Source organism: Aedes aegypti, chromosome 3, assembly GCF_002204515.2.
Source record: "Aedes aegypti strain LVP_AGWG chromosome 3, AaegL5.0 Primary Assembly, whole genome shotgun sequence".
Lineage (NCBI taxonomy): Eukaryota > Metazoa > Arthropoda > Insecta > Diptera > Culicidae > Aedes > Aedes aegypti.
The window spans coordinates 404,292,357-404,307,463 of record NC_035109.1 but is presented as its reverse complement, the minus strand read 5'-3'; the positions used below and the strand labels follow the sequence as shown (position 1 = coordinate 404,307,463).

The window sequence follows — 15,107 nt, the reverse complement described above, 5'->3', positions numbered from 1 at the left end:
GCGAACAATTCGTCCACCGTAGGGAGCGGATGCCTGTCCACCACCAGGTTAGGGTTCACAGTCTGCTTGTAATCACCACAAATACGCACCCGGTTGTGGGATTTCTTCACCGGCACAATCGGCGTCGCCCAGTTGCTCTGGTTGACCTTGGTGAGAACTCCTTCAGCAACTAGTTTGTCCAACTCAGCTTCGACCACATTCTGAAGATTAAACGGAATTTTGCGGGCCTTGAGGAAGACTGGATGGACATCTTTCTTCAGCGGCAAATTAGCTTGAACACGGGAGATTTTTCCGATGGAACCCTCGAATACCCTTGGAAACTTTTGCAGTACCATCTTCACAGCAGCAGCAGTATCATTCGAAGCAGCAGCATTGCTTCCCGAAACACCTCGCCGTATCTCATTAACCGCATTTTTGTTCCGCAGCAAAATGTTCCAGTCGACCGACAACCGACTCAACCATTCGCGCCCAATCAACGGATGTTTCTCCGATTTCACGACGTACAACGGTAATTGCGAGTTTTGTCCATCGAATTCGACACGCGCGTCCATTATCCCAAGCACTTCAATGTTCGTATTGCAATAGCTCACGAGATTTGTATCGCACTTCCGCAATTGAGCTGCCGGGAACAGTTCCTTCCAACAGTTCGCACTCACGATGGTGACGGGCGATCCCGTATCTACCTCAAACCGCAACTGGACTCCATTCACGCGCACTTTCATCCATATTTTTGCATTGTCCGATATGGAGTTTACCGAACACACTTCACGCACAACGGCACACGCATCTTTACAGTCATTTCCGGAATTGTCCACGAAATTCGTTTGCACCGTATTTTGTTTGCCCGACGGTCGCGCACTACTGGGCTTCGAGCCAGATTTTTTCATGCACACTCTTTCAAGGTGTCCCTTCAGGCCGCAAAACTTGCATTCGGTTTGCTTGTGTTTGCAAGCATTAGCCAGGTGAGACTTCTCGCCACAACGGTAGCAGCTGATATCACTCCCACCTGCCCCCTTCTGATTGAAACGCTTTTCCCCTTCGTTTATTTTGGTCTTCGATTTGTTCCGCTTACCTGGTTGGTGCTGCATTTTGTGGACATCCAGCTTACCTTGGTTGCCCTCGATTTCTGCTCCACCTTTCTTCGACAGCTCCATGCTCACAGCGATGTCGCGAGCGTCCTGCAAGGTGAGCTCTCGTTTTTCCAGCAGCCGGCTTCGGATGTCATTCCTCCTGATGCCAAACACCAACTGGTTCCGGAGCGCAGTTTCCAGGTACTGGCCAAAGTTGCAGGTTACCGCAATCCGTCGCAATGCAACCAAATATTCATCGACGGACTCATCCGGCGAAGCCGCATCTTTGTCACCTTGGCGACGGCACTTAAAACGAAAGTTTTCACTTATCTCGAGCGGGCGGGGATTGAAAAACGTCTCCAGGATGTCAACAATTTGTTGATATGTTCTCGCACGGGGTGTGTCCGGTGCGATTTTATCGCAAATTATGTCGTAGCTTTCGGGGCCCATATGGTGGAGCAGCAAATTTTTCCGCATCTCTTCGTCGTCGATTGCGTAAATGGCGAACGCATTTTCCAATCGTTGTACCCACCGCATCCACTTCAGCTTTCGCTTGTCGAAGGGATCTATCGCAAAACTGGGTGGCGGAACACCAGCAGCAGGTACATCACGGGCAGCAGCAGGTACAGCACGTTCAGCAGCAGGAGCACCACGAGCCGCAAGAGCAGCAGCAGCAGCAACGTCCGGATTCGCCATCCTCGTCGCCAGAACTGTTGTGACGGCCGAGAGAAATGATGAACACAACAGCTAATCGACGAATTCTATTTATTTCACCACTTTAATTACATTAATCTGTTTTACAACCGCGACGGCGGACATGATTTTACGCGTGTTTTCGCTAACGGTTTCCTTTTTCTTCTGGCTACACACTGAAGCGCAACTACTCAATATCGGGGGTATTTGGGTCAAAAGTAAAGAGCAAGGTAGTTCTAATAACAGTAGGTGTAACAAGAGCATATTTTTTTGATGATAAAAAGTAAGTTCATACAACTTGCCTCCAAAAGGCAAAACCTCGTTTTACGAACTAAGCTCCCTCGTTTTACGCACTGATTCAATTTACGCGCCAATTCAATTTACGCACCGCCGATCTAGCTCTGATAAAACTTGGGTAAGTTTTGAAGTCACCCTTAATGAACAAGGATCTCTGAAATAACTCCTGAACTCTTAAAAATTTCCCAGATAATATCCTAAGATAATACAAAAACCAAGTGTCTAAAAATAAATCTACTATCAGTTCTGTCCTTAGGATCATTCATTGGATTATATTTTTTAGCATTCATATTAAATAATTTCATTATATTTTATATTTATATCCTTTTTAAATGAATTTTACCAAACAAATTTGAAGAAATAGACTAAACCTCTTGCCTTTACTACCCAGTGAGGTTGTTCTAATTTTCTTATTTATATCTAGACAACAAATGGACAGCAAAAATTCTGTGAATTTGTGTAGTTTTTTGTTTCTTTATTCCGAAGTGACCCGGTTAATCGTAAAAGTTTTCAGGAGAAAATGAAGATGGTTGAAAAGTGTGTCATCGTGCAGAAACTCCGTCAAATATTTCGATAGAATTTCTTAAACAATTCTGCGATTTTTTTTTCGGAAAAATCATCATAATCTGCCCTAAATATGGTTATGAATGATGCTAAACAATATCAGTAGGAATTTGATCGAACAATTTTTAATGAAATAATTAGAAATTACTTCCAGAAAATTTCTACGGCCATTCTAAATCAACCAAGAACTTCTAGACATCACAAAATCTATAGGAATTGCTCTGAAAATCTTCAAGAGATACAGCAATACTTTGATAGATTATATCGAGAGTGATCGCATGTTCAGAAATCGCTAGCACCATCACACCCGTGCTGTTTATAACACGACGCGACTGGTATTAGATTAACTCCTTACTTCATCCAAAGATTATTCAATAATCTTCTGATAATTTATTTATGGATTTTATGGATGATTCATAAACATCTCAAGAATTACTTCCAGGAATGCTAACGGCAATATGTCCCAGAACAAATACAGGGGTGGTCGTAGATATATTTTAGAAACCATCTATGAATTCATTCAGAAACGCTATAGAGGATTGCTCCATTTGATTTCTAATGGTTAAAGAAGTTTCTTGTATTATGTATCAATTATTACAGTTAGTTCCCAGGATTTTCAATACCTTATCGTTCTTTTCACGAGGCAGAACTTTTGGGGGTCATGTACAAACCATGTCATACTTTACTCTGCATGAGAATACAATGAAAAACCTTATCATGTCTTCCATTCTCCATGAGAGTAAGTGCCACGTTGATCGAGTTTCTGCTGATCTAGTGTTTTTGTTTTGTTGAATCGCGTGTAGGACAATCCTAACCACTTCCTGCGCCACTGACTCTAGGAGTTTATTCAGAAATCTCTCACTTCAAATGATTCCTGAAAAAGATTTGAACAAAAGTAATCCTTGGAGGAATTCATAGAATAATGCACTGAGACTTCAATACCTGAAGGAATTCCTGAAGAAATCTTCATTTTTGGGTGAATGATTGAAAGAATCCTTAAAAAAATTTTGGAGAATCTTCTTCTTTATATCTCAGGAGAGATGCTTAGATGTCCAGATCATATCCTGAAACACATCTTGAAGGTACCTTGAACAAAAATTTGGAACCGCATGACAATCAGATCCGGGATATCATAAGAATCCCAGAATAACTGTCTATAAATCGCATCAAAATAACAAACTTTCGCTATCGGCAAATTCTACCAGAATACCCATAGAACTTCTAGCAAGATTGGTTAACTCGTATAGGCCTGAGTAAAAGCAGAAATACTAAGACCCTCACCACTCATGGAATACCTAACGCATTCAAATAGTTTTTTGTCAGTAGCCTCTAGAAGAAGCCTGAGGAATTCGGGAATATTCCTCTGGCCGGAGTTATTTCGGTAGGTCACTGGGTCAAGCCGGGTAAAAAAGCGATGTTTGGGACATGCCAAGTTATCTTACTTTATTTGCAAAGGCAATCATTTTAATTTTCATAAATCATTCAGATCTGTTATTCAACATTATAAATGAAGAATTTAGCACGGTAGGATGTACCGGATGTGGCCACTGGGGCTAAATGCCCTGACCTGATGAACCGGCTATAGATTTGTTGTATACTAAACCGTTTCAATTCTCTAAAAGTAAATATCAAACATAATAGTTGTGCTCCCATAAGCTTGCCACAGATGTTAAGATACAAATTGCCCACTTTATCGTAAATTTGAGGCGTCCCGGAGACCCGAAAATAGACATTTGAAGGATCAAACAAATGCAGGACACATGGTTATCCAATTTAATCGTTTTTCACAGCACGCTTTTTACCCGACCTGACCCAAAGATCCACCGGAATAACTCCAGCGACAGGAATATTCCCTAGATCCTTTGGCCACTTTTAGAAACTAGAAATCTGTATGAGTATACTAACAAAAAATAATTGAAATCCGCTATACATTCGCTGAGAGTTTAATGATGCATCTGATAAGCTAAAAATAGTGTCTTATCTCTCCTAAGTCGACTAATTTACTTTCTCAAGTAAACACATCATCTCTACTCACCAAACAAAACCGCAGCACCCTCGGCCAGCAGCCAAATCGAGATGTACTTGTACAGAGACACTCGTCCCCACATGCCCATGTAGACGTGCTTCATGAAGTACGACTCGTCCTCGTACTCCGGCGACAGCAGGTACGAATCGGGCACAATCTGTGACCCAACTTGATTCACAACCAGATAGAACGCTCCCTGGAGGAACTTTTTGGCCGCATACGCGGGGGCACCGGTCGTGTACTGCTCATACTGGCCACTCACGAAGCGCTTGTAGCGCAGCAATGTAAACTGCGGCCCTACCAGCACAGATGCCGGGAAGTACGTAAAAGCAATCAACTCCAGCAGCGAGGGCACTTCGACGCACTTATCGTCGCGCTTGTTCTGGAGCACCTTTTCGCGGCTGTCCGAAATGTCGAACGCTAATCCGATCAATCGCAGCACGAGTACGCAGTGGGGCATAGTCCACTTGATGTCGTATGTGTCCGACGTGGTGTAGTAGTAGCCTGTTTGCGAGAGGAAAATAAGTAGGTCATGATGATTCGAACATCAACAGTAAACAGCTCTTACCGATGAGCAAGTAGCCGAGGTGATAGCAGAAACTGAGCGGCACCAGTAGGCTGCTGGTGGCGAAGAATGTGTTCAGGAAATAGCTGGCGGCCACCGCCAGTAGGCTGTGATACAGGTCGAATCCATAGTTGAATATGACGATGGCCAGACCGGTTACTGCGATGTAGAGATTCTTCACCGTGATGGATGTCTTCAGGTTCCGATAGACTGCGCCGAGAGGATATGCTGCAAAAGAGAAAATGTGGCATTGAAAACGCGTTTGTTAGAATGGGGATGGGTGTACACTGTTCAGACAGGGGGTTGCATTGCGCGACAAGTGTAGTAGGCGGTTGCATCGAATAATGAACAACAGTGAGCGGCGTGGCTAAAAATAACGAACATAAAATCAATAGCGATCGGACTGGTTTATCATGCTGACCTGCTGACCTTTAAAGGTGGCAGTAGAGCCAGGGCTATCTTATAACTTGTTTCGATTGAAACTAAAAATGCATCACAAAGTTTGATTACTGAACTAGTGTTTTGTAATATGAGGTTTCTGATATCTTATGTTCAACAGAAGTTTCCTGTATTTTTATCTTTAAAATAGGACGTTCGCAGCACGTTATTCGAGAGTAAACGGTTTTATATGCAAAGAACTATGCTTGTTATGATGTACGATTTTAGAAATGAGTTCAATAACTCACACTTGAGCTTAACCAACCTATGCAAAACTGACTTTAATTAAAATATAATATGAGGGGTTTATCATTGGACATTTATAAACTATAAACATGAAACGTCTATGATGCCAACGAAACATTAAGCATCCTTGGAAGCAAATGCAATTTGGTACCGACCAGATCAAATTCACCCAATGATCAATTTGCCCCCAGATTACGGTACGAGCAATTCCATCATTTTCGTAAAATCGTAAAGTCAGTCAGAGGAAAAAAGTTTCTTTTGAAATCATCACAAAAGATTATTGTTTCTGAGCATCTCCTGCTTCTGTGGTGAACTTCCCCAAGACTCTGGTAAGCATTTTACCAGGATAACGTGAGTCTAGCCAAGGTCAGACTTCAACCTGGTATTATCCTAAAATTTTCCTCGAGTTAATTGAAACCCAACTCAGGATTCTCAAAATCTTTCCCAGTATTTATTTTAGAATTCGATTCTGTCCATTTAGAATAAAGGATGTTGTGCCATGCATTTATAAGATTCTAACACAACATTTTATAAGAAATTTACTCAATATTTTTTTGAAAAATCCTTCCAAGCGAATCTGATTCGATGCTGGGTAGGATTTTGTGGATGCATTCCAAAGATCCTGTTATGAAGCTGTTTAACATTCTGTGAGAATCTATCCAAGTATTCCGTGAAAATTATGTCCAGAATCTTGTGAGAATCATACCTGAAATTTTGTAAAAAAAAGCCGCTTCATCTTTATGAGAACCTAGCAGATCCCAGGTTTTCACGTCAATCTCTTCCAAAGTAGTCCATAATTCATGGTCATAATATAGTGATATTTATTCAGGTAAATTCAGAAGACTAATGGTATGTAATGTAATGGATCATTAAACGTAAATACTAGCTCAAAATTGAATCAAATGTTTGAATAACTAGCTTTGGTATAGAGTAAGGTGGGGCAAAAGTTCGACCTTAGTGGTATCACCAAAGTTTCCAGACAAACACTAGCAGTTGAAACAAAATAAATACCTACAGTGAACCTTCAACATATTGGGTATAACTTTGCTGAGCAAACTTATGTCAAAATATTTACCCACTTTAAGTTATAACAGTTTCAAAATTGATTGTCTTAAACGAACTATTGCCCGCACACCCCCACACAAAATATTGATACTTCCATGACAGGCATACCTTATACCAGCCGTAAACTTATGTTTGCTGAAAAATACACACTAAATTTTCATAAAAAAATTACCTAAAACAGGGTTAATTGTAATATACCCAAAAATAGCAGTTTTTCGTAAAACTAAGTGAAAATGTAAAATTTTGGTGACATTTTTCGCACGATCAGGAAAATTTTGCTAAATTTGAATATAATATGTGGATTTTAGGTTATTTACAAATTCTTTCGTGAGTTTATACATGGGTCGAACTTTTGCCCCGCTAATTCGAACTTTTGTCCCACTATGGGCCAAAAATTGTTTCAAAGCATTTATGTAAAAACTAATACACCTTAAAGCATCCTTATGATAGGCTTAGAAACGCCCCATAAAACATCGAAAAAGATTTTATCTTTATTTAGTTCCATGCAACGAAAGTTTGACCAAATCTTGACACGACAAAAAACAAGAAATAGCCATAACTTTTCCAAATCTCAATCGATTTCAATAATATTTGGAGTGAAAGTCTCTTGCTTGAATATCATTCGAACCACCATAACATTTATAAGTTTTGTTTTGATTTGAGTTAAAAATCTTGAAAAGAAACTCTTGCCCCACTTTACTTTACTGAGAAGCCTTCGTACATCTCGAGGGATACACAAAACGAAGCCGCGAGCTGTACGTTGGGCAGCCCTGATGTAAACTGTTTGTTGTGAGAAGACAGATTAAGTGTAAGAAAAATAGCTAATTTTTGCTTCTAGATCGATGGCAAGATATAGATGATTTAAAGTTTCGGAACTATATGGAATCATTTTTAAATAATTTTGAAATACCCCAAGTTAAAGTGACAACTCTAACAATTGTTTCTAATCTATGTTTTTAAAGCAAGTTTGAGAAAATCATTAAACCCAAATTGATTGACGCTCAAAGCAAAATTTTGAATAATAAAAGTGCCTTATTCGCCACAGCTTCAATTTTTTCTTGTCGACGAATCATTTGCTTTCAACAATTTTTACTGATAGCATGTCAAAAGTTTGATTGGTCTATTAATAGATTCCTGAAAGAAAATCAAGGAATTATCAATTTTAAGATTATTTGAACACATTCTAACGTAATTCTGCATAGAAATGAAAGGTAAATAAGTTGAAGGTGTTTGAGACGAGACCATGTGTTTTACTATCCTGGAAACGATTCACACATAATTCTAGTTGGGATTTTCGGGATATCTTTGATTATGCAGATAACTTTTGTAATGCGGGACCACTGACACACTTAATAATATAACATAATTTTGGTTAATCAGTTAAGCAAAGCGAATGTAAAAGTAAAGAGTGTAAATAAGACAATTCATGTTAGAGCTTTTTTCATTGGAATCAAGAAAATTCGAGACTTTATATACGATTATTGAATATTGATGGGAATTTAGCTTTATTATTAGATAAATTACACATTTCAATGCATAATATTTAACCCACGTTCTTTTCAATCCAGTTTCAACTTCAATGATGTTAAACAGTAGGTTAGTAGTGGGTTTCCATGTGTACACATACCTATTATCAATGTGGTTCTGGGTCATATGGCCGAACCCCATTTGACCGAAAGGATCTTTTGGCCGAATGCCATTTGCTTGAAATTGAAAGTAATAGGGAACTACATCTACATCTACAACTACATCTAAAATGCATTTGTAATGAATTTCGAAGCTGAAGTCTAAAGAACTGCTTATTCTTAAAGAAGAATAAATCATCATTGATATACAAATAATTAGCTCTTTGATCTGACACGAATGCACCCTATGGTGTAAAGTGTCATTAATAAAAAAAAAAGCTCTTTGATGTAAGTTCTAGAAAGAAGAATATCCTTCTGTAGGATGGGTTTTCTTCGATCCCTCGAATTGAACTAAGTAAATTATTTCATTGTTCTAGCAACCACAAGCTTTCACAACGGAGAACCAGTGAGCTTCTTTGAAGTAAGTGTTGACCGAGTTGTTCAGTTTACTGTTATACGCAAGCAAAGGTGCAGAGTTCAGTTTACACGTTGCAATTTTATTCTTTGAAGAGAATGACATAAGATAACCCTTGTGCTAAAACAATATGTTTCGGTATCAATATGATAGATATGATCAAAAGAAGGAGAAATCTCTTATGAAATAATCGTTATATCAGTATAACTACAATGAACCGCCGATAATTTAAAGAAGGTAAAATTCTCAAATGAAATAAAGCAAAACTTTGAAAACAGTATAACTCGAAAGAGTAACTTATGTTCAAAAGAAGGAAAAAGTTTCAATGAAATGATTAAAAACACTTTAAACCGTAGCACACCGTTAGTAACCCAAAGTCGAACCAACCATAAACTTAGAGTCTTGACGTGATGTGTGCAGTTCAAAATTTCATCATGAATTAACGAATCGATCTAATGATTCTCTTAAAGCACTTTTATAGTGACAAACATGATATTCCGTCACAACATAAAAATCAATAAATTGATCAGCTGATCAGTTATTGGACCACACTTAAGAAGCCTACACATCAGCGTTGAAAAAATTTTAGTATTAATTTTTTTGTTCGTATTTCGGCCAAACGTCAATCGACCACACGACCCGTTCGGCCAGATAGCATTCGGCCAGATGACGTTCGGCCAAACGCCATTCGGCCAAATGGCCAAACACCATCAAAGTTACCCTAAAACCGAAAATCGACTTTCAATTACATAAAAATGGCTTCGTGGCCGTGCGGTTTGCGGCGTCAGTCGTTTAGGCATATTGTGCCACGAAGCGTGGGTTCGATTCCCGCTCCAGTAGGTGGAAACTTTTCGTCAAATTCATCCCTGAGCTACTGGGAGTTCCGTGTTGTCCGTTGCCTAATGTTCGTGATTGTTGTTCAGTCTGTGCAACCTTTGGCTGAAGACGGAATAAAATTGTCTTTTTAAAACAAAATATAGGTGCTTTCAAACTGAATCGTTATGCTATCTATCAACTTTAAAGCAGAATGCAGAAATAATCTTTTTTTTTAACAAAAACTATCAACGTTACCCTATTATAATCAGTGTTGAAACATAATTGAAAAAAATCCCTTTTGTTTCACTACGGAACACTTTTTTGTTTCAAGCACAGAATTTCACTATTTCAACCAACTTGTATGCAAGTTCACCAGTTTCTATGGAATTCATTTGCTTCATTTGCCACAAAATCCAAACTTCATGTGTTAAACAATACTTATCAACAAAAATTATAATACTTCAGATGCTCAAAATGTATTTTTTTAAGATTTCTAAAAGTATTGTTTCTTAAGCTAAATATGCGAAAGCTCAAGAAAAGTAAAAATTTCTGCGGAAGAAATGGTCACGAAATTTTCTACAGTGAGCTCTATTTGAATTGACATTTCTTTTCAACTGCGTACTGTGATCGAAGAAAACTGCTTTTCTTGACCATTTCTTGCAAGAAATTTCCCACGCATCGAGATAGGCGATTCCTTTTCTTGTCAGTAGCAAACCAGCCTTGAACAAGAAAAAAAAAAGAATTTGAACACTGCAAGCATGTTGAAAAAATTCAATTCATTTAAAATTGAATTATGGAATTCAAACAAAATTATACGATGCCTCATGCAAACCATCGCGGTTTCTTTTTTAATTTGCGCTTCTAGTTACTCTATACACAACGAAAAAACTTGTTTCTTTCCACCTCATTGGTTGTTTTGATTCTTCGTTCCGTTTCCCAACGTTCCATTTGACTTAATTGCGTTCCATGAGCTAAATGACGTTTGACCGATTTTAATCTGAACGATGTGATTAAAAATGGTCAAAGCAACGGGGGTACCCGATATCTTAAATAAAACTTGTCCTATTTTGCATGATTTTGCATTTTTGTTACGCTGTGTTTATTGTAAACTTTGATTAACTTTATTAAACATCAAAAAAATTAATAACTAAGATAAGAGGCGCACAAATGGAAGTTCGCCAAGGGTACCTTGAGGTAACGATACGGCTCTGGATCCTGTCAAAACCATCAAATTTAGAAGATTTTTCTAGGACATTCAGCTATCAATCGATTCAAAAAAAATGATAAATTGTTAGGTAGTCAATTGGTCCTTGATTTATCTACTTTTTGGATGGAGATGAATAACAATTTTGATATCCATTTTTTCTATTTATATTTCAACTTTTTTGACCACCCCACCTCTTCATTACACTTTTTGTATAAATCCTCCAAAATTCTTATAAGGCCTGTCACGCCTGGTTCGACCCCCTCCCTCTTGGAGCGTGACATAATTTGTGCATGACTCCTATGGTGAGTCGCAAAGATTTCGCATGGTGGTTAGGTGGGTCACGGTTCAATAAAGTTTGTAAATCTAAGTCCTAGGCATTTTTGGCCTCAAAAGCATAGAGAAATTTAAAGAACTGCTTAATTAATTAACTTTAAGATTATTTATCAATATTCTGTAAAATTCGTTCAAAATTAACTATAAGCCTTTAGTAGACAATAGTAGAGCTCAAATAGTCATTGAGAGAAATTTTGGGCTTCCGAAATATCATTCATGATCAAAACCGCACTGTGATATTCTGATACAAAGTGTTGAAGAAAATATCTTCTCAAGTGATTGTGTTGAAAACTGTTACCATGTATTCGAAATTTTAATAATTTTTTAACTGTTTTTTTTTTCTTTCAATATTTTAAATGTTTGTGGCTCAGGGAGTTTGCCCCCTTTATCAAATCCCACTCCCTTCAAATGCAGGCCAGCTTGTTCTTGAAATAAAAGACAAGAGAACAACTAAAAAAGATGTCGATGAATTATTGGGAAAAATCTGGAGATAATTTGTGTAAAACTCGACGAAGAATCATCGAAACACGTCCAGAAAGAATTCCTCAGGTGAAATTCATACTACACTAAGCTGAGCTGCAGGATAAGTGTATCCAGGACAATGATTCCCAACCTTTTTGTGGCCACGACCCCCTTTGAAATTCAACAAACATATCACGGACCCCTCGAAATGAAGGTTCCATAAACCTCCCAAATATCTCAAGTATCCCAAATATCCAAAAACAAAATACAGAACTTTTAAAAGGGATCTGTCCTACATCTAATTACAAAAAATCAAGTAGATAGTTGACACTTAAACCTTCGCCATTATTATGTTGAAGATGTTTCCAGGAGTACAATGATTTCTTCGAGAATCATCCAAAAAGAATTTCAGAAAGATTTGAAAGATTTCTTCGGGTATCCACATTGGTTTCTTCAAAATCTTTGAAGTTCTCCAACAAATTATCCAAACATAGGATAAGTGGCTACCAAGCTTCAGATCTGCAAGCTGCTTTGAATATTTCAAGAAACAAGCTAATGAACTTCTTGGGAGGCAACTATCGGCCGTCGGTAGAAATCGATAATAATTTCGCCATGAACTCTTCAAAACCCTTGTTCAATATCCACCAAAAATCTTCGCAGGAAATATTAGTACTAGAGATGTCAGTCAAAAATCTCAAGAAATATTTTTAAGATCTGGCTAAATCTTCCAAGTATGCATCCGAAAATATACCACTAGTTAAAGTTGAAGTTTCTTTGAATGCTTGTAGGACCAAAGTTAGTTTAGTTTTTATGTTCACGCTGGTACAGAAAAATAACACTTATTATCTCTTGTTGACAGGATGACTTTGAAAAGTATTTTATCTGTAATTATGTAGAAAGAAAATAACCAAATGAATTAAATTTTAAGTATATTCAAGATATAAAAAATCTCAACACTGCTAATACTGATCCTTTGTAAAATAAACGTGGCCGTCAAGGTCCCCTAGGGGTCCACGTACCATTGGTTGGGAATCACTGGTTTAGGATATGCTTCCAAGCTAATGAAGAGCAAGTTCTGAGCCCTCATAGCTGCAAGTAATATCTACGCTATAATTTTATTAAAAGATCATTCAAACTACTCTTCAAAATTTGTTTCAAACGAAGCGCAACTGGCAACACTTCTTCCCATTTCGTTCCAAACGAAATAAATCAACAATCTAAAACGAGCCCCCGTCTACGCTTCTAGCCTTGCAAGACGACAAAGCCTCCACAGCACAAGTCGCTTATGAGATATAGCTTCGCTTTGTTGCACAACGTGACTCCCGCCGGACAGCTAACTAACGCGTAATCGCTCCGTAAGCGCATTTTGATTTGACGACGACAAGTGCCTTCTCCCCAACTACCTAATATGCCAATTATTGAATTATACCCACCTAATAGTACGGAAAGAATCAGTCGGATGGCAGGCTGCGATGCCCCCGATAGGTTGGCTAGTGCTTCCACCGGATTCAGCATCACGTTTGCGTTGTCGCCTTGGCTGCTTCGATGCGTAGAAATACAACGACGATGGGATGTTGTGCACTCAACTCAGCAGGCCTCGAAACTGCAGCAGGCGACCTCCAAAATCGCCTACTGCCTTATATGCCTCTCTCGCAGCAATGACTCTTCCGCAATGCTTCACTCTCACTGCTGAAACCTTTTTATTGACATAGATTTTTTCAACCATACAAAACGAATGCAATTTTCATTGATCTGCGGCTTGTTTTCGTACACTTCCTTCGTTTAAATTTGCAAAATCGTCCTGTTTGCGGCACTAGTATCACATCAGATCTTATATAATTTGTTTTTCGCCACAAAGCGGTTTGTTATTATCGACGTCGCAAATTTTCAGCATGGAGAGGGGCAACGCGGAACAGGCCTGCTACAATTATATCACTTTCGCTAATCCATGCAGAGCACGTGAAGCCACAGCCAATGGGGATTTAGTTCTGCTTCATCGAAATATCACAACCAATCGCGCGTCTCCACCGATGGAGGACTTCTTTCGATCGACCACGAACCAAAAAGGATCACGGAAGTTCACTATTTTATCCTGCGTTTAATCCCGAGGAAAACGCTTCACTTTTTCCTCGCGAAACGCAGCAAGCTGGTGACGATCCACTCGTCGGCAAGGTTACACGTCGAAAGAAGACTTATGCTACGAAAGCCACGCACAGACCGACACGACACTCACACACGATTTGATATACACATAGATTATACAGGGCGAATGCGTGGAAAGAGGGTAGTGTACGCTCAAACGAAGAAGGGAGAATGCTTATGCTAATGCCCTTATGCTGAAGTTATGCCCACTCACGCTCTCCGTTTCCTGTGCAATTCGAATGTCATTCGATTGCCAAGAAATCGATCGACGCGACGTCTGAAACGTAATTTCGAGTTGAATTTTATACTAAATCTAATGCCTAGAGGAAAATTCAACGGACTGACACCGTCGGTACAATGTGCTATGGGTAAGATCAGTAGAAGACTGACTAGCAAAATCGAAGCATAACACACAGAAAGCGAGGAGATCGAAAAACGAACAACGAGATAACAGTTGCGAGAAACGTCAGGTCATATGGCTGCTGCTACATAAACTATCTGTAATAACAACGGTCGAGGTGTGCCATGATAGAGAAAGCGAATTCAAAGATTTTATAGCATTGGGATGACAAAAGGACGGTTCTCCAATCATGTTACCTAAGGTAAATTATAAATCCTAAAAATTAAAAAGTGGACAAATTTACGTATAGACCTTTTAAATATTTTTTTTACATTTAGAGTGATTTTTGAAAGGTAAATTTTCATCCGGCATAAGTTTTAAATACTTAACATTACTTACTTGATGGGCTACAATCCGCTACGTTGAATCTACGCCGAATGAATAATTCTTCTCCACTGGGCTTGGTCCTGAGCCAATCGCTTCCAGTCGCCCTGAACGTTATATGCCCTTAAGTCCTCTTCAACTGCAAAAAGCCAACGTGTGCGCGGCCTACCACGAAGCCGACGGCCTCGTCCGGGTTCTCTACTGAATATTATTTTTGCTTGTCGTTCTTCCAGCATTCGTACCACGTGACCAGCCCAACGCAGCCTGCCGTGTTTTATGAGCTTGATAATATCCACTTCTTTATATACTTGGTACAACTCATGATTCATGCGACGCCACCAGATGCCATTTTCTTGTTTACCGCCGAGTATTGTTCGCAGCACTTTACGCTCAAAAACTCCAAACGCTTTCCGGTCGAC

General features: G+C 39.0%; 1 protein-coding gene across 3 annotated transcripts in view; it reads right to left on the bottom strand.

The window, feature by feature from the left end:
* Positions 1 to 14,365, bottom strand: part of LOC5566703 (lysophospholipid acyltransferase 5) — a 29,920-nt gene extending 15,555 nt beyond the window's left edge. Inside the window, exons 1-4 of one of the 3 annotated variants that reach the window (XM_021855664.1) lie at positions 14,179 to 14,365; positions 13,256 to 13,743; positions 5,219 to 5,443; positions 4,660 to 5,154 (exon numbers count right to left, since the gene is read on the bottom strand). In XM_021855664.1, coding sequence (XP_021711356.1) covers positions 4,660 to 5,154; positions 5,219 to 5,443; positions 13,256 to 13,337 — 802 coding nt within the window. In that variant the 5' untranslated portion in view covers positions 13,338 to 13,743; positions 14,179 to 14,365. Of the gene's footprint in view, positions 1 to 4,659; positions 5,155 to 5,218; positions 5,444 to 13,255 lie in introns of all 3 variants that reach the window. The other 2 variants (XM_021855665.1, XM_001651061.2) reach the window with 2 other exon arrangements.
* Positions 14,366 to 15,107: the final 742 nt, after the last annotated feature.